This window comes from Melitaea cinxia, chromosome 1 (assembly GCF_905220565.1).
Source record: "Melitaea cinxia chromosome 1, ilMelCinx1.1, whole genome shotgun sequence".
Lineage (NCBI taxonomy): Eukaryota > Metazoa > Arthropoda > Insecta > Lepidoptera > Nymphalidae > Melitaea > Melitaea cinxia.
The window spans coordinates 17,339,661-17,366,779 of record NC_059394.1 but is presented as its reverse complement, the minus strand read 5'-3'; the positions used below and the strand labels follow the sequence as shown (position 1 = coordinate 17,366,779).

General features: G+C 32.7%; 3 protein-coding genes across 5 annotated transcripts in view; 2 read left to right on the top strand and 1 right to left on the bottom strand.

Annotated features, from left to right (window-relative positions):
- LOC123658013 (low molecular weight phosphotyrosine protein phosphatase-like) overlaps positions 1-27,119 on the bottom strand; it is a 479,256-nt gene that overhangs the window by 47,896 nt on the left and 404,241 nt on the right. The gene's annotated exons all lie outside the window — the stretch shown is intronic.
- Positions 6,947-11,014, top strand: LOC123657953 (arginine kinase). Its single transcript, XM_045593436.1, has 3 exons — positions 6,947-7,037; positions 9,024-9,202; positions 9,907-11,014. The coding sequence occupies exons 2-3, from the start codon at positions 9,037-9,039 to the stop codon at positions 10,806-10,808; spliced, it is 1,068 nt and encodes a 355-aa protein (XP_045449392.1). The 5' UTR covers positions 6,947-7,037; positions 9,024-9,036; the 3' UTR covers positions 10,809-11,014.
- Positions 16,731-17,840, top strand: LOC123658052 (chromatin accessibility complex 16kD protein). The gene is made up of 3 exons (XM_045593538.1): positions 16,731-16,799; positions 16,990-17,127; positions 17,208-17,840. The coding sequence occupies exons 2-3, from the start codon at positions 17,002-17,004 to the stop codon at positions 17,487-17,489; spliced, it is 408 nt and encodes a 135-aa protein (XP_045449494.1). The 5' UTR covers positions 16,731-16,799; positions 16,990-17,001; the 3' UTR covers positions 17,490-17,840.

The window sequence follows — 27,119 nt, the reverse complement described above, 5'->3', positions numbered from 1 at the left end:
TTAAAGTCAGCCTGTCCTTTTCCAAGGTGCACTCTATCTTTGCAACAACTTTCATCAAAATCTATATTTAGTGATTTTGGCGTGAAAGTCAGACAGACAGACTTTTGCGTTTATAATTTTAGTATGGATTACTAATTGAAGGCATAAACGGTATGATTTGATTTTTATATTGTAATACAGTTTTTATTTGCATGATAAAACGTAAGTCAAAATATAAAGGAAGTCATGATTCCTGAAATATTACTGTTAAGGGTAGCGGTCACCACATCACTAACCAAATTTACATAAATACCATAACCAACTCAATTCCAGTAATATTGCGTATATTATTTAATAGGATATAATATTTGTAAGCTGATTTTGAAAGATTTTAAGCGACTTCAAAAAGAGAAGGTCGGCAAGTCTCAATTCGGCTGTATTTTTTACTGCATAACTTTTACTGATTGTACCGATTCTTATGATTCTTGTTTTAATCGATTAAATCGATCTGGTGTCACATGTCATGTGATTTTGTTTAAATTTTATCGAGATCTACATTTTGAGCCATCTCTAAAAATGCATATTTATGTATTTTTTTCCGGTCACCAACCCGCCTGCCCAGCGTGGTGACTATGGGCAAAACACATGAGTTCACGCCATTTTTGGCGTGACTTAAAAAATATGTACTGTAGCTGAATATCTCATGAAAATTTACATGATTCCGTTACTATGATGTTATACAAGTTGCATCGGTTAGTATATTCATTTAAAATAACTTTATTAAAGCAAACAGAGTAATTAAGTACTTTTTCTCGAAATTTCTAACTTATAATGCAAATTAAAAGCTAAACTTAGCATTGTATTGTAACCAAAAACTATAGGTAATTATTTATCATTATATTCAAAGGTATTTTAGTCGACAGCTAATCTAACGCTTAAATTTCGACACAATAGAAATCGCAAGGCGCGTGCAGTCTGATAATAAACACGTACAAAATATTCGAAAAATGAGACAACATCGGTAAAGTACAACATGTAATTTTATACTCTACAAGTCGACGTATTATCGGAATAAAACAATTGCTCCGTAGCTAAATTGTTTGGAATTTTTTCATGCTCTCGAATACATGAATCATTCTAATTTAATCTTTGTACCAATTTAAACATTTCAATTGTTTCTTAGACGAAACGTTGTTAGCACAAATCAATTTAAGAATTATTTGATAATAATAATAATAATCTAAGGCTATTTATGTATTTACCTATTGTGTTACTGTTAAAACTATGTAGTTAATATTAAATTTTTCTTAGCAAAGGTTGTGACACTTATATTGTATTTTTACTTCTGTTTTGTTATTCCTTGTAAACTTAATAATAATAAAATATATTATGTATAATTTTTTTTCGAGTTTTTAGAGGTACATTTGTAAGTAAAAAAGAAAATTCAAATTCGGACGCATTTGTAATAAATAATTGTGTTTACTCGCAAACGAAAAAAAAACCGACTTCAATTACATCGACGAGTAATACAACGTAGATCGACGAAAAAATAGTCACGTAACTACGCGTTATCAAAGATTACTCAAAAAGTAGTTATCAGATCTCAATAAAATTTATATGTGACCACGTGACAAACACCAGCTTTCGATTAAATTAAAAATTATTTAAATCGGTACACCCAGTAAAAAGTTATTGCGGATTTTCAAGAGTTTCCCTCGATTTCTCTGAGATCCCATCATCAGGTCCTGGTTTCCTGGTACTAAACTAGGGATATCTCCTTTCCAACAAAAAAAGAATTATCAAAATCGGTACATCCAGTAGAAAGTTATGCGGTATAATACAACGTAGGCCGACGAAAAAAGCGTCAAGTAAAAACGCATTATTAGATATAACTCGAAAAGTAGTTGTTAGATCTCAAATAAATTTAAATGGGACCAATTGACACACACCACCTTTCGATTAAAAAAAAATTGTCGAAATCGGTCCACACGGTTAAAAGTTCTGATTTAACATACATTAAAAAAAAAATACAGTTGAATTGAGAACGCAACGAGAAAGAGAAGTCGGTTAAAAAGTGCTACAAGCTACAAATCATAAACGGATTGACAGAGATGTATTACGCGCTTAATTATGAATAGAAATACTAGAAGGGAAAAATCGTAAAATCAGACCAAAAGGTTTGCTTCTGAACTTCTGAAACGAAAATCGAAGTACCTACTCGTATTATTTATCTAATCAGTCGCAGAATTATCTAAAGGCAGATAAGTAAGTACTGCAGTGCTGATTTTAACGAAAAAATTCAAGTCCGATTTTTTCAGATTTTAAATTCTTCAAAAAGTTATATAATTTTTCTACGTCGAGAGCGGAATTAATCAATAACTACTAACGGAAAAGATTGATCGAAATATATTGGTTCATCATGGGATGTCAAACAAACAAATTGTTCAAAATTATAATTACAACAATTGATGCAAATATTTCGTGATTCAAATAACTTTAGAATTTATTTTTATACCCTCAATACAGTAAAAACAAGGCCGCAAAGACGTGTCACTGCCAAGGCCTTCCAGAACATTCCCACGGCGACTTTTTTTTTACATTTCATTTGCAAAGTGCTGACGTATGCGTGAATGACATACGTGAGTTATGAATGGGATGTTTAGTTTGAAAAGAAAAATTTAAAATGAAATTATTATTATTTATATTTAATTGCAGACTAACTTTTGTGATATTTAAAATTTAAACTTTATTCTTCTCTCGACGTAGACACTTGTGGTTTCTTCAGAAACATAATCGTTGCGTGATACTTTTATCAAACTATTAAAAATATCATTAGTTAAAATCAGTTTAATAGTTTTAACTTATCTTAAATAACAAATATATACCACATTCTACTATTTATCACCTTTTTGAATAAAGAATACAGTTAAATAACATGTAACACATATTATTCTAACAGTTCGAAGTACCGCGTTGTTTACATCTTAATTTTCTTGTTAATTTTATGATAGTTATATTTATATGTATGTTATTATATTTGTATACGTAGTATTGAATACCCTTGCGTTGACGATTATAAGATGTTAAAATTTTTTATCAAGCTTTTGACGAATCGAATCAAAAGATTCCGAATTATTCCAAGTTATTACCTTAAACTTTCGCGTATTTCCTAGTTTAAATCCAGATAAATCGCTAAACTTTGAATATATCATATTAAATTTCATCAAATTCAACAAGCGGTATAGCTGTGAAAGCGTAGCGGACACACAGACACTGACCGTCGGTCTAATTCTAGACAGACAGACAGACAGAAACGTACAATCAAAATCAATTCCATATTTACGTATTATAACGTTGGTACGAATTGCTTAACATAACTCCTGTTAAAATAAAACAATTATGTTTATGATTCCTCTAAAAGTTTAAAGCATTATTTTGTTTTATTTTAAACCTTATAATTTTTGGAACGAAGTTCCTTACGGCAGGCTTGACATTTGGCTGGGCGACCGAACTGAAAAAAACGTGATACTAAAACCGTAAGAAAAATATATAACGGAAGTGACGTAATATCAGTCACACGACTGTATAATATGACGTTTGTAAAACTAAAATATTACTAGTAAACTTTTTTTTAATTATTTATGTAATTTTATACTGTTGACAAAAATAAATAAAGACGTATGTTTTTTATTTCACTTAGTAGTTTGAATTATTACTATTATTATTATTTTGATTTATTTTATTTTACGGTATTTGTTATTTTCTAAAATACTAAATTTCCTAAATACTTTTATGTACTTAATTAAAAATCAATCAACAAAATTTAAAAAAAAAATAAAGAACTAGAAAATATATATAAAATTCAACATTTTTTTTTTCAAATTGTGTTGCTTCTATACTAACCGAAGGAGCTTCGTTCCTACCTGGTGTCCCATCATCATTACAGCCTATACAGTCCACTGCTGGACATAGGCCTCCACAAGTTTACGCCAAAAATAACGTGAACTCATGTGTTTTGTCCATAGTCACCACGTTGGGCAGGCGGGTTGGTGACCGCAGTATTGGCTTTGTCGCACTGAAGACGCTGCTGCCCGTCTTCGGCTTGTATATTTCAAAGCCAGCAGTTGGATGCTTACCCCCCATCGGTCGGTTTCTTAAGTTCCAAGATGGTTGTGGAACCTTGTTATCCCTTAGTCGCCTCTTACGACATCCACGGAAAGAGGGGGTGGCTAAATTCTTTAGTGCCGTAGCTACACAGCAGTGTCCCACGATACCACATAATTTTTTATAAAAAAAATTAAAGATTTATTAATTTAATTAACTATCTCTGGATAGTAACAGAATTATGTACCAAAAACTACAAACAAAAAAAATCGAAATAGGATTTTCTAAAATTGACAATTTCAGTCATTATTATTTAAATTAAATTTTCCATGTTTCCATAATAGCGCTAATATTTATGGAATTTCTAAAATTTTAGACAAGAGATACATAAACTTACATCCTTATAGCTATGATGGAGCAGATAGCAATTAGCGCCAAAATCATAACACAGCTGTTTGGAAAAAAAAACGCTTACAAAGCAGCTAGCATCCAACGCACGTTATTCGATCATCGGATATTTGATTTAAAAACGCTCAGTTAGTCTTTGAATACCCTGCCTTTTATTGAAGGGACTGCTATTGTCCTTATGACAAAAAATACCACTCATTGTAGTTGTATTTTTTTTTTTTTCAATGTAACAATTGATATCAAACACTGGAGAGAGGGAGCGCCGCTATTAAATGTCTGCAGTATTTTGAAAAAAAAAACGTAGATCCGTGTCTGTAATCTTACCAATAATATTTAAATATCATAAAAACTCTAGAATTAGAAAATGATAAAAATTTTAAGAAAATTTACGCAGTATTTTATTAACAAATATTAAAAAATATATATTTTTATATTCACCATAAAAAATTGGTTCAATCGAAATGAATTTTAAAATAGATGGGTTGTGTCGTAATATCTTAAAAAGTTTTGTTTTGGAGCCAGTTTTTAGACTAATTTTTATTTCTAGATATGTTAAGTACAAAATATATTAAAGAAATGATTTTGAATTATTAACTTTGACTCGTAGAACAAATATACAACGTACTTGCTCTAATTAGAAGCCGATTATAGCTCCATCTTTTAGTTAAAATTCACAATTTTAACCAATTTAGAATTAATACAGATTTCAATCGTACAAAAATAAAGTAATAGTTCCCCTTTTATAAGTAGTATCGTCGTAGCATATACGCGTACAAAGAATTATTTATCTAATAATATGAAACTATAAAAAATACAATAAAAGGATAACTATCACACCCATAAAGCTACAAGCTAAATAGTAAAATTATTATTTGCGGAAGAAAAAGAAATATTGTGTATAAATTATATTGCAATTGTTAAGCGCATTTTATCAGTTGCGTCAAGTAGTTAAATCCCGTACAAATGCGCCTATTGTGTTGGGCAACTAGGGATTCTAGTGCTGCGCGTGACTCGATACGGGCTCAGCTAATGCGGATATTACAGACATGATTTTAAATTTAAACAATGCCTTTTCGGTATAATTAAATCAAATAAATTTTCATATTATCGCATGCAAGGAGCTTCGTAGCTGTGTAAAATGTTTTAAAGGTATCTACAATTTTTAAGTCGAGTTAATACCCTCGATTTCTTTTTTGCATTGCTAGAACCTTATATTTTTTAGTTTTTACCCTTTTCGTGGCTATAGTACACATTATATCTATTCATATAGTATGTAATGTACTGAAAACTTCAAGACCCTTAATCTAACACTGTCAAAGTTACAGTCCTGTAACAGAAGTAGAAACAGACAGCGTAGTAGTCTTACAATTGGTTCAAGGTTCTCTTAGCACTTTTGGAACCAGTACCATTTTACAGTTTACGACATTTTTTCTAAAAACAATGTAATATACATAAGTATGTGTAAGATTTATGCGTAAACAAAACCTTAATAAAACACAATTAGGTACCTATGCTATAAATTACAGTAGTAATATTTACGGTTTTCTACGACGCTCACAACTCGTAGTACCTAATAGCCATACATTTAACGCTTATTAAAAGGTCAAAGTCTTATAAAACGGCTGCGAGGGTAACATTATGGCTTCCTCCGTCCTTGAGGAATCAAAGCCACGCAATGTCAATGTTAATGATATTAGTGTAGATGGGTCAAGGGCTGTAGAAAATTTTCTTCTGATTTCATAAAAAATAAACATTGGTTGTTAAATCTTTTTAATTAAAAAAAAAAAACTTTTAACATTATATTATGTGTTACGTCAATAAGGATTTCAACATTTATACGTAATCGTATCATACCTATTGATGTTGTAAATCAATTAGAGTATCGATTATTCTTAATATGATGTAGGTATTCAATATTATTGAAATGAAGAAGTTTTGTCAAGAAAAACGATTTAATGAACTTGACATTGGTGAGGCCACTATTAAGCTGTTTGTATCGTAATACTTTTGGAGTTCATCCAGGTCCGAAAAGCATCGGCAACATCCTAATTTTATATTGCAGTTCTATACCGGCAAGATCACAATAACGGCTGTTATTTTTATGTGACGTTAATTATTCTTTTAATGGTTTTTGATTTATATATTTTCATTTTACCTAATTTCAAGATATGACCGCAAACCTTATCTGATCTGATGACATGCAAATCTTTAAATGTTACCCAGTATTATATTTGTGTGATATTTATAACATAAATTGTAATCTTTATGACAAAACGATATACTTGCAATTACAGTTTTAGCATAAAAATGATTCTGAAGTCATACTCTTGGCAGTCGATATCGTTGGTTAATTTTTTTTTAAAGAAAAGCATTTGGAAAGCGTCAAGTCTGCAGTGATTAGAGACATATAGCATCCCAGCAAGGCCAAGGTTGACAGCGGGTAGGGCTGCGGTGCGGGCGCGGGACGCTAGGCTTAATGTTCCGCGCGTTCCCGCACCGACCATTCTGCACCTCGCAGTCGACTCTAACGGTTGTACCAGTAAAAGGTAAGCGGTGGACACTTAGAATTATCCTACCGCCTCGATAAACTTCTTCAACTGTCAATATCATCCGACACCACTCAAAAAGTTTACGATAAGGTATATCAGCTATCTAGTGTCAATATAAATTGTTTCAAGATGTGCATCGATAAGTTGAAGTGCTACTTTTATGATATGATAGTAATCCGTGGTAAGAAGTTAGTTATCCATTCAAATTTCGCCCGCGAACGTTGACGGTGGCGCTAGCCAAGGGTAGGTTTCCCTCCGAAAAGTTTTGAAGCGGTTCCCGAAGGGCGGGAAGCGTGAGTCGCGTGCGTGCGTACCGAGCATCGATCGGGCCACCCCTTACCGTCGCCGCTCCCTGCACAAGCACATTCATTTGGGCAAAATACCATTCCATCATTGCATTTAGTATTCTCCGTTCATTTTATTTATTTGCTGTAGTTTTTTGTGATATAGTGCATGTTTTAGCGGCTAGTTAAGTTTTATATTAGTGAAAATGGGTGGCTGTGCTACGAAAGAAAATAAGGAAAACAAACCGGCAAATGAAGCCGACGGGTGCGTATTGTAGACCGGCATATATTTTCAATAACATTAGGACATTTTACTAAAATACCTTTTAATTTATATTTATCATTAGTGTTTTCAATACTTGAAATCCAAATAAATTATACTTTACCCTCTTTTATAAACTTAATTAAACGAAGCGAAAATTGCAATATATCTGAGTAAGTACAATGAATCTTTCTGAGTATATCTACTTAATTTTGTAAAATAATAAGGATTACTATTAAAAAGTATTTATTAATAAATATACGTAATGTTATTATTCCTATATTACCGCTATAAATTACATTTGAAATTTTAATATTATATCTCAGTAGACTACATAGACTTGCAGTGACACTATCGACTACTATCGAGTAGGGACTATTACTCGTAATATATTGCAATCTTTTTATTTTGCTAATTTTGTATGACATGCTACTAGAACTAGACTGAAAAAACATCCCATATTATAATTTTTATATTCAAATAGCAATTGAATGTGCAGTTCTTGTAATCGATACCGTTCGCGGAACATCTAATTGAGACTGTAATTTGACGATGCTTGCTCATTTTAGCTTAATAGGTGACTGTTGCAAAGAAATTAATGCATTGTAGTAATAAGAAACTTGCAATAACACGATCGTAAGCAGTCTGAAAAGTCTACAGTCTTAGTATCGGCTGCGTGCCACTAAACACCACGGGTGCGCAGTGAGCTGACAATTCTAGACGACTTGCGCGCGGCCAAGGCGACCTCTGACAATATTACGTAATTCCACTAAATACAAGTGGCTCTTGGGTGTGTTCGAATAACAATTCTAGACCCGGCAGTACTCCTCACACTGTCATCTAGTCGGTAGATCCTCACATAGTCCCAAGTAGTATTAGTACATACATTACATCGCCATGAATTATAAAATTAAAGTCATCACGATTCCTGTTATTGTTTGCGGCGGGGCTGTTCTTGCCTATTACCTCATAAGACGGTTTGTAAATTTTATATACTTAAAATAAATTTTGGAACTTAAGAATCCCTAATTCCTGTTCTCAATCGATTTTAAATTAACGTCCCTGCGTGAAATTTCATCATAAATATTAAACGCAATTTAATAAAAAAAAGTCTGTCCATCATAGTTAAAAAAAGCGGGCTAAACATCACTAAATTTTGAATCGAGTAAGAAATGAGTTCTTAACGAAAATTTTGAAATTCAGCAGCCATAACGATTTTTAAACTGTTTTAAACGTCAGATGCGTCGAATCTTTTTCACTTTCATTTGAAAGAAAATAAAATTTTCTAGTTTCAGTTAATTGAATATTATAAAAAATCCATAATGTGTACACGCGCTACTTGTGCGGCATTAAAAGCGTATCTATTTTGTCTCCTCATTTATTTTTCTTGAATTGAAAATAAGAAATCTAATTAGTTTTTTTTTGTTTAATTTACAGAAAAGCCGCAGCAATGGTAGACACCGCTGTACTCGAGGTATTGGAGGCTGGATTCAGCAAACTCCAAGCGTCAGACTCCAAGTCGCTTCTTAAGAAATACCTCACCCGTGAGGTCTTCGACAACCTAAAGAACAAGAAAACATCCTTCGGCTCCACACTCTTGGATGTTATCCAATCTGGTAAGTCATCAAAAACTACGCAGTATACAACGTACGCAGTTATACAACTCATATGATAGCAATAGCTAATATTTCTCTTGACTTTATATGGAATTATTAAAGTGACAAATCATAATTTAAAACATAATTAAATAATTAATTATTTTCCAGATTATAGAGTTATTAATTTAAAACTGTAAATGTTAGGAACAGCCATTAAATAAATATTTTAATCTACTGAACATTAGATTTTAATTATTAAAAAAGATTTAGTTTTGAATCATTTATATTTATAAAAATATAACACCATAAATTATAATCTTTTCTGAAGAGTTAATTTCTGTTTGATTAATTTTGATAATAATGGATACTTAATGATAGTGACACAGTTAACGATAATTGATAATTTGATGATCAAATAATTACAGCCAGGTAGTTACATTATGTTCATAGGCACTTCTATTTATTTATTATTTATATATATATTTTTTTTCTTATACAAACTACAACATAAACTAACAATTTCTACTTAAAATACTTTATACTTGTGAAAATTTACACTATATTATTAAGAAAAATAAATAAAAATATTGATACAAAATTAAATAATTTTCTACAAATCAATACAGTACAATGATATACAATGAGATTCTTTTACAATAAGAAAAAATTTACAAAAATAAAAATTTGTGAAACTATTTATCATAATTTTTTTATTATTTCAGGTATTGAGAACTTGGACTCAGGTGTTGGAATCTACGCTCCTGATGCAGAAGCGTACACTGTATTTGCTGATCTCTTTGACCTCATCATTGAGGACTACCACAATGGCTTCAAGAAAACTGACAAGCACCCACCCAAGAACTGGGGTGATGTTGAGACCCTTGGCAACTTGGACCCCACTAGCGAATTCATTGTATCTACCCGTGTCCGCTGTGGTCGTTCCATGGAGGGCTACCCCTTCAACCCCTGCTTGACTGAAGCCCAATACAAGGAAATGGAAGAGAAAGTTTCATCGACCCTGTCTGGCCTCGAGGGTGAACTCAAGGGTACTTTCTACCCCCTGACTGGCATGTCCAAGGAGACACAGCAGCAGCTCATCGATGACCACTTCCTCTTCAAGGAGGGTGACCGTTTCCTCCAGGCTGCTAATGCTTGCCGATTCTGGCCCACTGGCCGTGGTATCTACCACAACGAGAACAAGACCTTCCTCGTCTGGTGCAATGAGGAGGATCATCTCCGTATCATCTCTATGCAGATGGGTGGTGACTTGAAGCAAGTATACAAGAGGCTAGTGACTGCAGTCAATGATATTGAGAAGAGAATTCCTTTCTCTCACAATGACCGTCTCGGTTTCCTAACCTTCTGCCCCACTAATCTGGGTACGACCGTTCGTGCGTCCGTACACATCAAGCTGCCCAAGCTCGCAGCAGACAAGGCAAAGCTTGAAGAAGTCGCTGCCAAATACCACTTGCAAGTGCGAGGAACCCGCGGTGAGCACACCGAAGCCGAAGGCGGAGTCTACGACATTTCCAATAAGAGGCGCATGGGTCTGACCGAGTACGAAGCCGTCAAGGAGATGTACGACGGCATTGCTGAACTGATCAAAATCGAGAAGTCCCTGTAAGCTTCGATCTCGCGTTATCAGTATTTTTTTTTAAATATTATTTATCGTTTTCACGTAAGTATTGGATGTTGGCTGGGCTGCCAGGCGACACTAGTCAGCGACGTCCCATCGGGACGTACGGGCACGCGGGCGGCCCTATATACTGTTTTTCGTAAAAGTATTTTCTATAAGGAAATGGAAAATAAAGACAGCTAGCGTTAAGACCACTATTGCTTATTTATTTCATATCTACCTGTAAACCTTCCTTTAATTACTTACATTACATATCGTAAATGATAAATACATACAATCAATTAAAATAAAATAATTAACGAATTTTAATGGTTTTACTTTAAAAATAAATTTAAATACATTCTTAATATCTTAATAACAATAACTATATAATAGATTTAATACATTTTCAATATTATGTAACTTTAAAACGCTAGTTATCCTTTGCTCATCAAGTTATCTTCGTCAAATCAAAGTGATTATAATTGCCTATATTTATAGAAAAGACAAATTTATTTTAGTTTAAATGTTTCTCTATAACTTCCCAAAAAAATATTAAATTTTTCATAACCGAAATGTGCGTCCGCCCAGCACGGTTACTTCCGCGCGATATTGAATATTATTGACCCGCTTACGTGTCGTAGCGCAGTCGTAGCGTTGAGTTGTAACCTGCTACGCTTACATACTTTGGCTACAAATGAAAGAACCGATACAATCAGTATATTAATTTTAGGAGCTTATGCTTGAATTGAAAACTTTACTTATTAGTTGTACTAAATAGTAAAAATACTCACATTATACATCATGTTTGACTCCTAACTGCATTTCTTCGTTTCTTTAGGTGTAAAATATGTCGTTCCGCGTGAAAAAAAATTCCTAGCCCTTTTTTAAATTTGTCGACTCGTTCCGTATGGTACGTATAATTTATACAATAAATAAAAACCGGCCAAGTGCGAGCCGGACTCGCGCACCGAGGGTTCCGTACAAACAAAATTATTAAAAATATTTTTATTATATGACTAGCAGTGCCCGCGACTTCGTCCACGTGGAATTTAACAAAACATTTATTGTACAGTTCGCAGAGTTCTAAAATAAATAAATTTCTAAAATAAAAGTATCAGTTATCGGCCAGTGAAAGCCCCGTCAAAATCGGTCCAGCCGTTTTAATTAGTTGAAATCATCGAAATTAATTGAAACAAACAGACTAAAAGCGCTTAAAACTTATTTTAATATTACAAACGGACACTCCAATTTTATGAATTTGTATAGATGTAACTAAAATTTATGCTTTTTGCAGTTTTTCCTTTATCTGTGCTATAATAGGTTGCTTCGTACCAAATTTCAATATTCTGAGTTCACGGGAAGTACCCTGTAGGTTTTGATTCCCTTGCGAGTTTAAAAAATATGCAGCAAAAACGGCTATATCTTTTGATTGGCTTGGCTTAGAAGTATGATTTTTAGGATGCGGTACCCTAAAAACACTACGAGAAAAATAATTCGCTTCCATATTCTTCAGTTGTATGCGGCAGTTAATATTAGATATTATTTCACTTTATCGACGTTGTTTTATGTAGTATGTGTAGTGTGTGTGTGTACGTGTAGTGCGACGAAAAATAGTATTGGACGGATATGCAGGAGTACGTTGCCAGAGTAGCTTGTATATTAAGACAAAGTAAAATTTAGAAAAGGCCTAGATTTTTTTTTTTACATGGAACTTAACCTGTAACTCTAACGGAACCCCCTATTTGAAGGAGTGCAGCTAGAAGTCGAACATTCTATATAATATAATTTCAAATACATATTCGCTGTATATAAAAAATTTCAATTATTGTTTTAAAAATAAATCCAATGTTTAGTTTTATGTTTTATTGGTGTACTATTTATTTTCTCTTAAAGAAATTAAATATTCGGCATACCATGTACTTGTGTTTGCACGCAAACGAAAAAAAATTGACTTCAATTAAGTAGGTACATTGACAAGTAATACAACGATATCAAAGATTACTAAATGAGACCACAAGACTAGCATCAGCTTTGACAAAAAAAGAATCATCAAAATCTGTATACCCAGTTAATAGTTATGCGGTATAATACAACGAAAAAATAATCAAGTAAATACGCATTATTAGATATGACTCGAATAAAGCTTGTCTGATTTTAATTAAATTTAAATGGGATTACATGACACGCACCACTTTTCGATTCAAAAAATCGTCGAAATCGGTCCACCCTTTCAAAAGTTCTGAGGTAAAATACATTTTAATAAGTACAATCGAATTGAGAACCTCCCCCTTTTTGGAAGCAGGTTAAAAAGGTATTTTCGTGGCGATAGTATTTTTAAGTCCTAAACTAGTTAGTATTTTAGTTACAGACTAGCTGTGCCCACGACTTTGTCGTGGAATTTAACAAAAAAGCTATTTTTCAGTTGGCAAAGTCGTAAAATAAATAAATATCTAAAATAAATCTTATATAGAATAATTAGCTTAAGTTACTCCCTATTACATCAGCTATCTGCCAGCGAAAGTCCCGTCAAAATCGGTCCAGCCGTTTCAGATATATCGTATTACACAGTAATAGTACGTATATTTCATGCCAACGAATTAAATTTGACTTTCGGTGACCTTGTAACAGCCGCGTAGCGCGTTCCTCAGATACTGTCGCGTAGCGGGCATGACAACGATATTAAATATTTTTAAGTAGCTTCGTAACTATGTAGCTTATTTATCTCTGAAATATTTTTGAAGTAAAACTCCTTTACACACGCTTGACTTGGTGAGTAAACTGGGGAATGCGTGACGAGAGCCTTACGAAAAATACAAAGTTGACAGGGAGATATAATTTAGTGAAGATAGAAAGACAGAGCGAGAGAGAGTTACGTTTCGTAAGTTTTACTTCAGTAATGTGATCTAAACACAGAAATAGTAATATTTTATTACTATTTCTGTGGATCTAAGGCACACTCGTTTTGTTACACCGATTTTAAAGACGAGATTCAGGTTGTCTGTAATCATTTTTTGATGTTCGCTGACATATTGTATTTATTAAGACATCGCTTCAGCCTGTAATATCCCACTACTGGGCATAGGCCTCTTTCCCCATGTAAGAGAAGGATCAGAGCTTAATCCACCACGATGCTCCAATGCGGGTTGGCGGATATTTTCCCTACTATGAGTAACGAACGCTATCAGGTTTACACGATAACAACCGGGACCAAAGGCTTAACGTGCTCTCCGAGACACGGTGGGGAGACCCACTAGGACTACACAAACACCCAGACCACGGCAAACACCTGTATGGCCAATACAAATGTTTGTCATGTGCGGGGATCGAACCCGCAACCGCCGCTGCGCCAACGCGGCGTCGTTATTAAGACATGTAAATATTATCTCGGCAATATATGCAAGTAAAACGCTGTAAGCCCAACCGTATACAGATGACTATAGAATAAATGCGGACAATTGCGGAGAGATGCAATAAATGCATTCAGCCGCGATGCGAAACGAGCAGTTGCAATTTTGTGAAATGGGGGGCGGCCTGATGAATAGGTACAATAGCGGATAGATGTAGACACTATTATAGCGGATAGCAGCGGACACTACCGGATAGATACTAAAGCTCGCTATGTATGCAGAGAACAAACTGACCCAGCGAATTCTGTACCGCCATACTCTTATTTATTTTGTGAAAATATCGATATTTTTTATTGTTCTTTTAAAATCCTTTTTTCCTGACAGTAAGGAAAACAAAAAAATATATCCAACTGCAGTTGTCAAAAACTTATACGCGTAGATACATATATTTTGGCGACTCACTACAAAACAAAACGAAACATTTAAAACGTACGTCGCTTAACCTCTTGAATATACAAGAACCTTGAAATGTTTTATCATCATCATCATCACTTCAGCCTGTCGTAGTCCACTGCTGGATATAGGCATCCACAAGCTCACGCCAAAACTGGCGTGAGCTCATGTGTGTTGCCCATAGTCACCACGCTGAGTAAACGGGGTGGTGACCGTGAAACGTTTTGGGCATCTTAATGTGGCTTATAGCTTTCCTATTATCCTTCCTTTCATTCATCGTTCCTTTTATAATTAAAGTCGTAATGAAAGAGTAATGACGAATAAGGTTAAGGATACAGCTAGATATATCTGAATATAATGTATGAAATTACACACTTTATATAAATAATAATTAAGGTTGTGAAAAGTACTTTCTTCACTTGTTGACACCATTAGGTGGTACAAGTCGCTAAAGTTCAGTGTAGCACATATCAATAATCTTAGAAACTTGGAATTGCTGATTCAATTAACGTTTCTACCACTCCTCAAACTATTACCCTATTTTGATGTCTAGCCCTTTAGCGCAGTTTGCAGTAAGGGTGCGTTTCCACTAACTCGAAGCTGGATAAAGTGGAACAGAGAAGAGCGGTAAAGAAACAAGTGTTTACGGATGAAGTGGAGAGGGACGAAATGGAGTGTCTCATAGGGGGTCACCTGTGTATCCTATAATTTTGGATTTTTTTGGTACTTTCAATTAGCTTCTTATCTTATTCGCCAACCCCCAGTGGAGCAGCGTGGTTCAGTAGTGTATTAAGCTCCAATCCTTCTCCTACATGGAGAAAGAGTCTTATGCCCAGCAGTAGGATAATACGGGCTGAATGCAATTAGCTTCTCGTCCATTTTGAATCACATACGTAACATTTACGGTCCGCTCCTCTCCACTATGTCCAGCTCTACGTCATTGCCTCGAGTCTAGGTGTCAGGAGCGGGTCCAGTCCTCAAAAAAGGTTATGGGCACATCCTAAAATCGACGAAGAACTAGTCGGAATACTAACACGCTCATGAACAACAACCACCGCTCCGAAACTCGGGCATTATGCATGAAATACGGAAAAAAGGAATAAAATTTTTCGGTTGACCCTTTTTTTAGTTAATCATTCCTAAAAAAGAGTCAATCAAATTTTTTTACCTTTTTTTAGGTAAATGTTTCGGCTAAAGGTTGTGGACAGTTACTCCATGCCCACAACAGTACATCCGCTCCTGCTAGATGTAATATATAACTTACATTTTATTTACTTAAGTATAATACCCAAAGATTTGCGATTATTCTGTTTAAAATTATACTTAGTATAAGTTTCATTGACGGTGTTGGCGCAGCGACAATAGCATTGGCTGTTACGCTAGCGGTCGCGGGTTCGATTCCCGCTCACGACAGACATTTTTATCGACCATATAGATGTTAGTCGTGGTCTGGGCGTTGTGTTTGTGTATTGTGTGTCTTTCCAGACCCCCAACACAGGAGAAAATCCTACTGGGGGATCTGTTGAGTGTGAAGCGTTTATTAATTCTAATTAATTAAATCCAATCTTAAGCGCCTAACAAAATTTTATGGCAAATCTTTAAACGAATGATTCTGTTACGTAAAATAAGTTTTGTAACACAACTAGTCGTAAATACAAAAGTCAATGGGCATAAAAAAGTAAAAGGAAAAAAACGGTTTTAGCGACTAAAGATAACCATGATCATACATCATCAATGATCATATATAAATATACTTATGATGAGAGTAGCATATATATATTTATAGTCCCTGCGAATTTTTCGCAGCAACCTCGTTTAATTCTAAACAATTGCAAAACTTGTGATTGTACTTAATTAACTAATTATAAGTTACGACTGTTAGGTCAATTGCACCATTGGAATTTATATACTCGTATATCACTATACATAAGATTCGATACGTATGTCATGTTAGGAAGAAAATATTAATATTGTGGATGAATATTGAAATTATAAATTGTACATTTTAAAATTATTAATATAATATCGAGCAAATGGATTTAACTTTTGAATGCCTAGATTTTTTTTTAAATAAATGTAACGGAATAATCTTGATGTCGTCAAATGAAACGGCGTTAACTTAAACGTCATTGTCATTTAATCATTTTAGCATTTTAGGAACCTCAAAACACGAACATCGGCTTTTTTGACTGACACTGTAAGTTTAATATCTTAAAATTCAAAAACTTTTGTTATCTTAACCGCATTGATCAATCTCCTTTGTGTATTATCCCCTGTACGTGAAATTGACGAAATCAACCGTACTGCACTGGCACAACTGAAACCCATTAAACCAATCAATCAATCAAATATAAAACACCGCTCCGAAATTAAGATAAAAAATTAAGATACAAAACAAAATGTCGACACCTAAAGCAGAAAAAGACTTGCATTTACCACTTTCAAGGGTGAAAACTATTATGAAAAGTTCACCAGAAGTAGATGCAGTTGGTCCAGAACCTTTATATTTAGTAACAAAAGTAACAGTAAGTATCTTTTAAACAAACTATTAAAATGATCAAAGTAACTTCACGTTTCATATTATTTTATACAAATTTTATTTCAGGAATTATTCGTAACGGATCTAGCGAAGAGAGCATTCAAAAACAGCAAAAACAATTTGCTTGAATATAAACACATAGCAGATGTAGTCCAAGAGGATGATACTCTAGATTTCTTAAGAGAAATCATGCCGCGAAAGATTACAGTGCGAAAATTCAAAGAAATAATGGCTAAGAAGGCGGCACGGGGTGACAATTCGGATGAATCAAGTGAAGAATCATCTAGTGATGAGGATAGTAGTGACGAGAGTTCGAGTAGCAACAGTCCAGACTCACAAAACAGCTAAACACAATCCTTAGTCATAGTGGAAATTTTAATATGAACAATAATACCATTGAATCTGGCCTTGAATGAATTATATCCAATGATTTCATGAGTTTATTCTCTTTATGTCATTAATTCTAACGAAATCCCTCATACTCCAAGTGATTATTTGCTTAACACTTGATTTTACCCAAAAAAAAAAATTCAAGGGGCGGCCTCATTGCTAAATGACTGATATTCATATGAGATGAAATACTGATAATGAATAATGAAATAATGTAAGCTTTGTTTTATGTTAAGGTTAAATAATGACAACTGATTAATTATTTCTCTTCAAATAAAATGGGGTCTACAATCTTGTTCTACTGTGAAATTTTTGTATCTTTCTTACCCTACATTGGCACAATCAACTTAGTCCTTTTAGCGCTACAATAAAACATCAATTTGTAAATGAACGAAAATTCCAAACATCTTGACACCAGCAATTTATACTAAGCTCACTCATAAAAGTGAACTTTACAATAGAGGCTTATAAAAGGGAAAAACGTAATACCTTTTATATTATTGAAAATAACTTATTTGAAATTTGGAATCATTAATAGTTATTGCAATTTAACAATTTTTTTATTACATATGAAAATCCAAGTTAGCGTAGTATAAACTGTTGGTGTCAATCTAATATTAATATACTAAATAATGTAAAGTTGATTTGCTATAACAGTAATAAAAAACATTCATTACTTATTTACTTTTCAATAACATCAATTAATGACAATAAATAACTTTTTAGTTAATTGTACCTATAATTTAATAATATTTATTATATGAATTTGTATTTAAATGAAATAGTTCTTTTTTACAGCTTTTTATTTAATTTTTGATTACTACAAAAACAACGCCATCTAACGTCACTCAATGAAAATTAGTATACTAAAAAAATATCACTTTGTAATCATGATATGGTAAACTAGATGGCACTACAAATGTAAAATCAAGTATTTTTATTGCGTTTTTGTAATAAATATTAAAGGTAAATCCAGTGTTTCCACAAATCTATTCATCTTTTAATATTATAATGTCTGTGTTTGTGCAAAAACAAAACCTTATTTAAGTTATTATTTTTTCATTATGTTTATATCAATTGTTTAAGATTTTTTTTTAATTAATTAAAATATTATTGTCAATATAATTATTCAAAACACGACACAACAACAATTATAGAGTCTTTTATTTACGAATACAATAAAAATTAATTCCATGACGCAATGACTTTTATTTCATGCCAACAGCCTGCGCTTTTCTTATTGGGGACATTGATAATAATGCTATGTTTTAATTTCAGGCACTCCGCTAATAAAGATAATTATATGGTTAGCTATTAACCCTATTGTGGTCAAACGTAATTTTGTTCAATAATTTTTAGTAGTATTTTATGTTAAATAAACCATGTGACCAGAACGAAGTATTTCATAAGATTAACGGCCTGTCAAATATATTCGTCAGCTTTGACCATTTCTGTTAGTCTAATTTTGAAACTACAACTACCTATTAAAATTAAAAAAATCTTAATCTTACTTGCCATTAATTACATGATATAAAGATCTATTTATTACTAGCTGACCCGGCGAACTTCGTATCGCCTAACACAAACTTTATCGTATGGTATTAAAGTTCAAATTGACTTTTAAGTATTATCACAAATCTTTTGTATGGGAGTATAGAAAAGTGTTGTTTTTAGACTTTTTCAGGAAATTTAAATTTTTTTTTTTTAGAATTTTTCTCTCCGTAAGAACCATCCTCATACTTCAAGGAATATTTTAAAAAAAGAATTAGCGAAATCAGTCCAACCGTTCTCGAGTTTTGCGCTTAGCAACACATTCAGCGACTCATTTTTATATTATAGATATAATTTATAATATAATACATTTATTTATTATATATTTTATTAAAATAAGAAATGTAATGTCACGATCTCACTCACTACAGGTACACACGTACACAACATTAATATTTGGTAGCAGTATTATTTAGTTTTGATATTCTTTAAGTTTCAGATATTTAGCTGCTCCAAATTTTTCTTGCAGTTAACTTTACCAATCTGTATTTTATTGTTTAAAAAATAAGATATATAAAATTTATAAATATCGATTTATAAACAAAATATAGGTATGGAAACATAATAGACCATTTTTCCTGACTTAAAAATCTAAGTACTTAAAAATCGTTGTCCTTATGTACGTAAGAGACGGCATTGGTCGTACTTGAAGGCTTTGTATTATAAATAGTTCATATTTGTCAAGTTGCACCGAACTGCGAGTACTGGTGTTTATTTATTTATTTATTTATTATTTAATATTTATCAATGCGTCGTTTTAGGTCAAGTTCACTGTGATTATTAACAAAAATGTCTAATACTCTTGACCTTTAAAACGTTTTGTATAAGATCTAAATTTTATTTAAAAAATAATTCCTAATGATTTTAAATATTTAACGACTTCAAAAAAAGGAGGAGACTATAAATTCGTCTGTATTTTTTTTATATGTTATCAAGGAATTTTTAACTGGGTGGACTAAAATATCAACGATTCTTTTTTTAACCGAAACGGTATTTGTCACGTGGTCCCATTTAAATTTAATCGAGATCTGACATTGACTATGTTTTCGTTGACCTACTCGTACGTATACGACATAACTTTTTACTGGGTGTTCCGATTTTGATGATTATTTTTTGAAACAAAAGCTGGCGCTTATCATGTGGTCCCTTTTAACTATGAGCGAGATCTGATGCGTACTTTTTGAGATATCTCTAACAATGCGTATTTACTTGACTATTTTTTCGTCTACCTACTTTGTATTACTGATCAACATAATTGAAGTCGTTTTTTTTTCGTTTGCGAGTAAACACAATTATGTAAAGTCATTGATGTATAATCTATTGACATAGATGTGAGTGGGGTTAAGGTTACTTACGTTTAATTTCGTTTCATTTATTTAAATAAATATAATTTATTGTTATAATGGAAAAATAAAATATTTTTCATAGATAGGTATCGGTATTCAGATAATATGCACATGTTTTGATCGTTAACGTTTGATACACAATTTATTATTGTGAATGTTCTTCGATTTTTCTTAAATCACATCGTCATAACCTGATCAGATGAATAGGTATGGTGATTCCATTTCTTATCATCTAAACTCTTGTTCATCTTTAATATATATTCTTGTTTTGAAATCGGTTGATAACAGCAAATAATCAAAACATTCAGTTATGTGTGAATCATCATCACTACATAGTATAAATAAGACAAGTCGCTTCTGGCTATCTGTATGCTTAGATCTTTAAGACTACGCAACGGATTTTGATACGGTTTTCTTTAGTAAATAGAGTGATTCTAAAGGTAGTATATATATAGCGTATATATTATATGTGTAATACATACATAACTTAGTAGAGGAACACCGATAGTCTTTTGCAACCGTGCGAAGCCGGGGCGGGTCGCTAGTATATATAATTGTCATCAACTTAGTCTTACTGCATTAAAACTAAAACTAGAAACTTAATATGAAGTTCTTCACTTGAAACTGAAATATTTGCCGAAAATTCTAGAAGGATGATAAAAGTTGTCGTTTAGAGTAGACCGCCAACACCATTTTTAAATTCTAAAGTTGACTAATAAAACGTAGTAATATAGTACGTACTGTATAAATAGTTGTAATATAGTAAAGTAGGTACTTGTAGTAGTAATGTCACCTTTGTAACACGCACAAATGTTAGGTAATTTGTGGATATGACAGAAAAGTTCGGCGGTTCATTCAAAATGTCATTGACCTTGACCAGACTGTGAAATAATATGGAACACATCACATATCTTAATCTGAGATGTCATTTACAAGATGCTTGTATGAAGTTTACTCAACCTTTTGAGCAACTTATGTGTTTTTGTATTAACACAGAACACATACAATGTTAAAAGATCAAGGTTGGCTAGGTAACAAATTTTATACCAGCATTTACCGTATTACATAAGGTGGTAATTTTTTTTGACTCATTTGTTTTTATTCTTTTGTATGCCCGCGCGGTAAAGCAGCGTGGTGGAATATTAAGCAAAATCCTTCTGCTATACCTATATCAAGGAAGAATTTTATGACCAGCTGTGGGATGACAGAAGCTGCGCTACGCTATATAGAGAGGTTGATATAAGTTAGTGAAGATAGAAAATGAGAGAGTTACGTTTTAGTCGTGTGGTCTACAGCACAATCATTTTTTTAATAATAAAGTATGTGTAATAACAACAGTAGAAGAAAAGGGGAAGATCTAGATACATTGTTTGATGGAAAATTCCACTAAATAATTGTGTTTGCAGGTAAACGAAGAAAAACCGACTTCAATTATATCGACAAGTAATATAACGTAGGTAGACGAAAAAATAGTCAAGTAAATACGCATTATCAAAGATTAGTTACTCCAAAAGTTCTAATCAGATCTCGATGATATTAAAATGTGAACATGATAAACGTCAGCTTTCGATTAAATTAAAGATCATCAAAATCGGTACATCCAGTAAAAAGCTAAGCGGATTTTCGAGAGTTTCCCTTGATTTCTCTGGGATCCCATCATCAGATCCCGGTTTCCTTATCATGGTACCAAACGAGGGATATCTCCTTTCCAACAAAAAAATAAATTATCAAAATCGCTTCATAAACGTCGGAGGTATCCCCGAACATACATAAAAAGAAATATATATATATATATATATATACACGGTCGAACTGAGTAACCTCCTTTTTTTGAAGTCGGTTAGCAAATAGTAAAATTCCTATAAAGTATTACGCAAATATCTATCTACAATTAGGTACTTAGAGGTAGAATCAAGCAAAAATGTAATCTGTTATTATATTTCGTGTTGTGAAACAGTAGAAGCATTTGAAAGGTGAATTAATATTGGCTTACATTGGGTGTTTGTTATTGAAATTAGTCTACAAAGAAAAATGTATCAATGCCGTTCCCTTGACTTAAACAAACACCTACAAATATTTAATGCATGTCACTGCAAATAAATATTTTACTAAAAAAAAAAAAAAAATGGAAAAACGTAAAAAATAGGTACTTAGAAAGTTAAGTTAATTACAGTTTATATTTTGAAGAATTGTTAATTTTGAATATGTGAATAGTTTTAATGTCTTTTCTTTTCCTAAAAAAAGCGCTAAAATCAGCTAAAAGTTTTAAATAAAACCATCACATGAAACTTCAAATCTTATAATCCTAAGTACTCGCATATGAGGGCCACACCTCAGTAACCTTGCTAATCCTCACTTATTGCAATAATGCGGTATTGTTGTATTTATTTTAAGTAGGTAAGGCACAACAGGAAATGCTTTGCTCAAAATTTAAAGTAGCCTAATTTCGGTCTTACAGAAGATAACAGATAAATAAAATAGTGTCCTCAAGTAGTTTTTTTTTTTTTATGAAAAAAAATATAAATATCAATCATTTTGAAAAAAAAATTAAAACTATAGATTTATAAAAAAGATCATTTTTTTAAACGTAGCTTCAACTATTTCTTTTAAGAAATACATTCTCTTTTACTTTCTCCTACATTAATATTTGATGTGGTCGCCTTTTAGAGTCCATTGAATTTTGCAAGTGCTAAATGCAGCAGTTGCAAAGCATAAAATAATCATAGCATTGCATCTAATTGAATTCCAAAAGGTTTCGTAAATATACAACACTTCACTTCAAATCTGAAGATTAGTGTATTCGCGTTAAGAAAATAGTGTTTCATAGCTGACATGTAACTTAGCCACGTCCCTTGACCAATTAAATCGTAATAATTTAGAACATCTTGTTCAAATTGACCTGTTGAAGTAGGCATTCAGACAGGCGTTCTTATTTACCTACTATTATTTCCTTACTTCCTTTCCACAGTAATAGGTATCTTCCAAATACACTTTACAGAAGATCACAGCTAAATAGTACTACCCTCTTGTAGCGTTGTGTTCGTGTAGTGAGTAAGTAAGTGTAAGTTTACCACCTTTATAGTATATAAAATAAAATCAAGGCTGACCTAAGTGACACCCATGTTTAACTACTATTTTCTTAACGCGAATAGACTATCGTCTATCAAAATCAAAATTATAAACAAAAATATTACTAATAAGTTATTTTAAATACCTTTGATATAGCTAATTTTTTAACAACAATGTTGTTGAAGGTCGCTTGAAATGTAGTATTTGAATTGAAGTGGGGTATTTTAAAATTCAGCGCCTCGGGCCAGTAAGTTTTGCCGCCCCATAAATTAAGGGAAAAGTAAAAGCAACGTATGTATCAAGGATGTGAGTTTTCGGAATAAAATCGATTAATAAATAGACGATTATTGTCTTTGGATTTTTTTAATGCTCGATGCTTTGCTCGCTCTTTTTTTACGTATGTACTAATCGATTATTATTATTTTCATATCCCTAGTACGTACGCTCGTGTGTAGTATCTAGCATTTCGGGGCCCGGAGGGTTCGTCCGGGCCTACCGCCGGGATGAGGTTACGAATGCTAGCGCGACCCCATCTCGCCCCACCCAGGCAGACGACTGCTCACACGTAGTGGTTTTTTTTTTCACAGGTTTACCTACAGTTATTTACACTAATATAACTTAAAATTAATTAAAAATATTACAAAATTAAATGTAATAACTAATTAAAGGTAAACACCACATGCATAACAATAAAGATATTACATAAAAATTACACAATCAGCAAACTTAATAGTTAAACTTAGTTATCTAAAAATATTCAAAACTAGAAAAAGAAAAGTTGTCCGCTTTTTTAGTCAGTAGGAGTCAGACATAACCCTCTGGTGCCCGCGCCGGAGGGTATCCATGATGGCTTTTCCCCACGTAAAAAAAGCTGTCTAGCACTCATTATTTATTTGTGTATATTATATTTATTTGTATTACACATATAATTACTATTATAATTTAATTTATAAAATATTATGTATTCATTAATCAAGCATATCCGCACGATACCCATAGAAAACGGCGGATTTGACATTAGCTTCTTCTCTCGCGATTTTTATACTCACATTCATTTTGTTATTATAACGGAACGATCTAGTTCTAGAAACCTTACCACGAATGGTCAAAATTTTGATAAGGCCTTATTTTGTGACACAATTCAAATATTTATAGATATTACTAGTGGTCGTCCAGTGGTCGAAATTCGACCATCATTAAAAATTTTAATTTAAAAAAACCAAAAAGATATAATGAAAATAAAGAACCTTAAAAAAAAAACAATTTGACTACAGACTTTGATAATTAACAAAAGAGTGTAATCTGCGTTTCAAATACATGGTAGTGTGTGTAATGTTTTTTTTTTTTTATTGATTTAATATATTTTTATGCATATTTTTTTAAAAATATTAGCATTCTGCACTGCTTCTCTACATAAACTGTAAGTGCACGAAGTTTTATACTCCTCCGTTCGCGCAATTTTCATAAAAAGAGGTACAAAGTTTTTGCTTCACGTATTAATATACAGAAGATTATTATTATTATTATAATGATTTTTTCTTTGCTTTCATGTGCTGTGTGGCTACGGCAACAAAGAATATAGTCACCCCCTCTCTTCCTATGGGTGTCGTAAGAGGCGACTAAGGGATAACAAGGTTCCACTACCACCTTAGAACTTAAGAAGCCGAGCGATGGCGGGATAACCATCTAACCGCTGGCTTTGAAACACACAGGCCGAAGACGGGCAGCAGCATCTTAGGTGCGACAATACCAGCCCTGCGGTCACCAACCACCCAGCGTGGTGACTATGGGCAACACACATGAGTTCACGCATTTTTTGGCGCGAACTTGTGGAGGCCTATGTCCAGCAGTGGACTGCAATAGGCTGGAATGATGATGATGATGATGATGATGATGATGATGATGATGATGATAATGATGATGATGATTTTTTTTTAGATATTATCAATAGGTTAATTATTGTTCAATAGCTAAACTCGGCTTGAAGCCGCCCCTCGTACTAGGCTGGTGCCGTCCCGGGCCATGGAATTTTGACCTTATGGTAAATATGCCTATTATTGAAATATTGATTATAAAGAACACTGTTTGACACAACTCGAAACCGACGAATGTGATTTTTGTTTAAGCTCTATTATATTTAGTACTTCTTTCTTTAATGAAAATTACAAGACGGGTTAGTCACAATAGTGACTGTAATACACCTACCAATATGTTTTAGAACTTATTCCAAAACTATTCTATTTTCGTTATTATTTCGAGTTGAAGTTTATTAATAGATTATTGCTTAAATTTTTTATTTAATATCTTATTTTCTGCTGCTTACATATTTTTTATTAGTGATGTCTATTCTTTTTCTTTTTAATTTTTTTTCGGGTTATTTGTTAAATAATTTTTATTATTGACCTACTTTTTTTTGTGGTTTTAGAATGTACGAAAATATAAAATTTCATGGGTTTATATTTATAATTCCCCACATAAATATCAGATTTCCTTTCTTTTATTACTTTTCCTTTGCTTGATTGACAATTTTCTGTACAAATAAGCACATTTCGTTACGCAAGACAGATTCAAAATTCATTGTAATTATTGGCAAGAGTTTCCTTGCAATATTGCAAACTCCTTATTGCAACCTCTTCATTAGAACTCGTACAAAATATCCGTTATGTTGTTAATATTTTTAAACATATTACTACACGTTTTGTATTGGAATTTAAGGTTTTGTATATAGTCGTAAAAACAAGTGCAAACCAAGCAATTCAATTTAGTATCTGTGTAAATTAATAAGGAGATAATATGGTAAAATGTTCTTTCTTAAATGTACCTACAGATTTTGTTTCTTATTAAGCATGGTTTTAAACATGATATATAAATGAATACTTGAAAAATAAAGCGAAATAACTTCTGCACTCAATGTTAAATACATTTTTAATAGCTTTAAATACAGATTAAGTAATAAGTGCCGGTTGACAACAAATGATGATGATTATTCTAAATTATCGAAAATAGAAACTCGAGTGTTTAACTGTTCTGACATGTCAATATACACCGATATTTACTTAGTTCCTTCCATACAACAAAAATAGCTCTGAAATGAGAGTAAATACCTATTAATTTCTTTTTTTGACGTTTGTAAAAAAAATGTGGTTATACGTAAGCCAAAAAACGACCAGTATCTCCGCGAGTATTTCCAGGTTGAGAGAAGCCCATCCTATAAATTTAGCTCTTCGGTCGGGCACAGCAAATATATTGTACCTACATCTAGTGCAAAGATTAGAGCTAAAGTTTAAACTTACAAAAAGTCACAGCTAAATAATACTAACTTCAAGTAGTGGTGCATTTCCTTAGTGAACACGTAGTAGAGGTTAAGAGAAAGGAGAGAGCACTTTGTTGAAAGCGGGTGAGCAACGGGACTAAGACGCTCCTGGTTTTGCAGGCACCGTACTTTTGTTTGTCACCCCAGTGGGATAAAAACGTACAAGTACCTAAGTACTTCTGTTACACCACTTGTCATAATGATATAATGATATATAAAATATATTCCATTTCACTCAATTATATATAGGTACTAGCTGTGCCCGCGGCTTCGCCCGCGTTGAAATCAGTTTGTCACAAAGTTTTCCCG

Coding starts and splice junctions, on each gene's coding strand:
- LOC123658052 (XM_045593538.1), top strand. CDS start 17,002: ATGTCGACACCTAAAGCAGAAAAAGACTTGCATTTACCACTTTCAAGG. Junction 17,128..17,207: donor ATTTAGTAACAAAAGTAACA/GTAAGTATCTTT, acceptor ATTTTATTTCAG/GAATTATTCGTAACGGATCT.
- LOC123657953 (XM_045593436.1), top strand. CDS start 9,037: ATGGTAGACACCGCTGTACTCGAGGTATTGGAGGCTGGATTCAGCAAA. Junction 9,203..9,906: donor CTTGGATGTTATCCAATCTG/GTAAGTCATCAA, acceptor TTATTATTTCAG/GTATTGAGAACTTGGACTCA.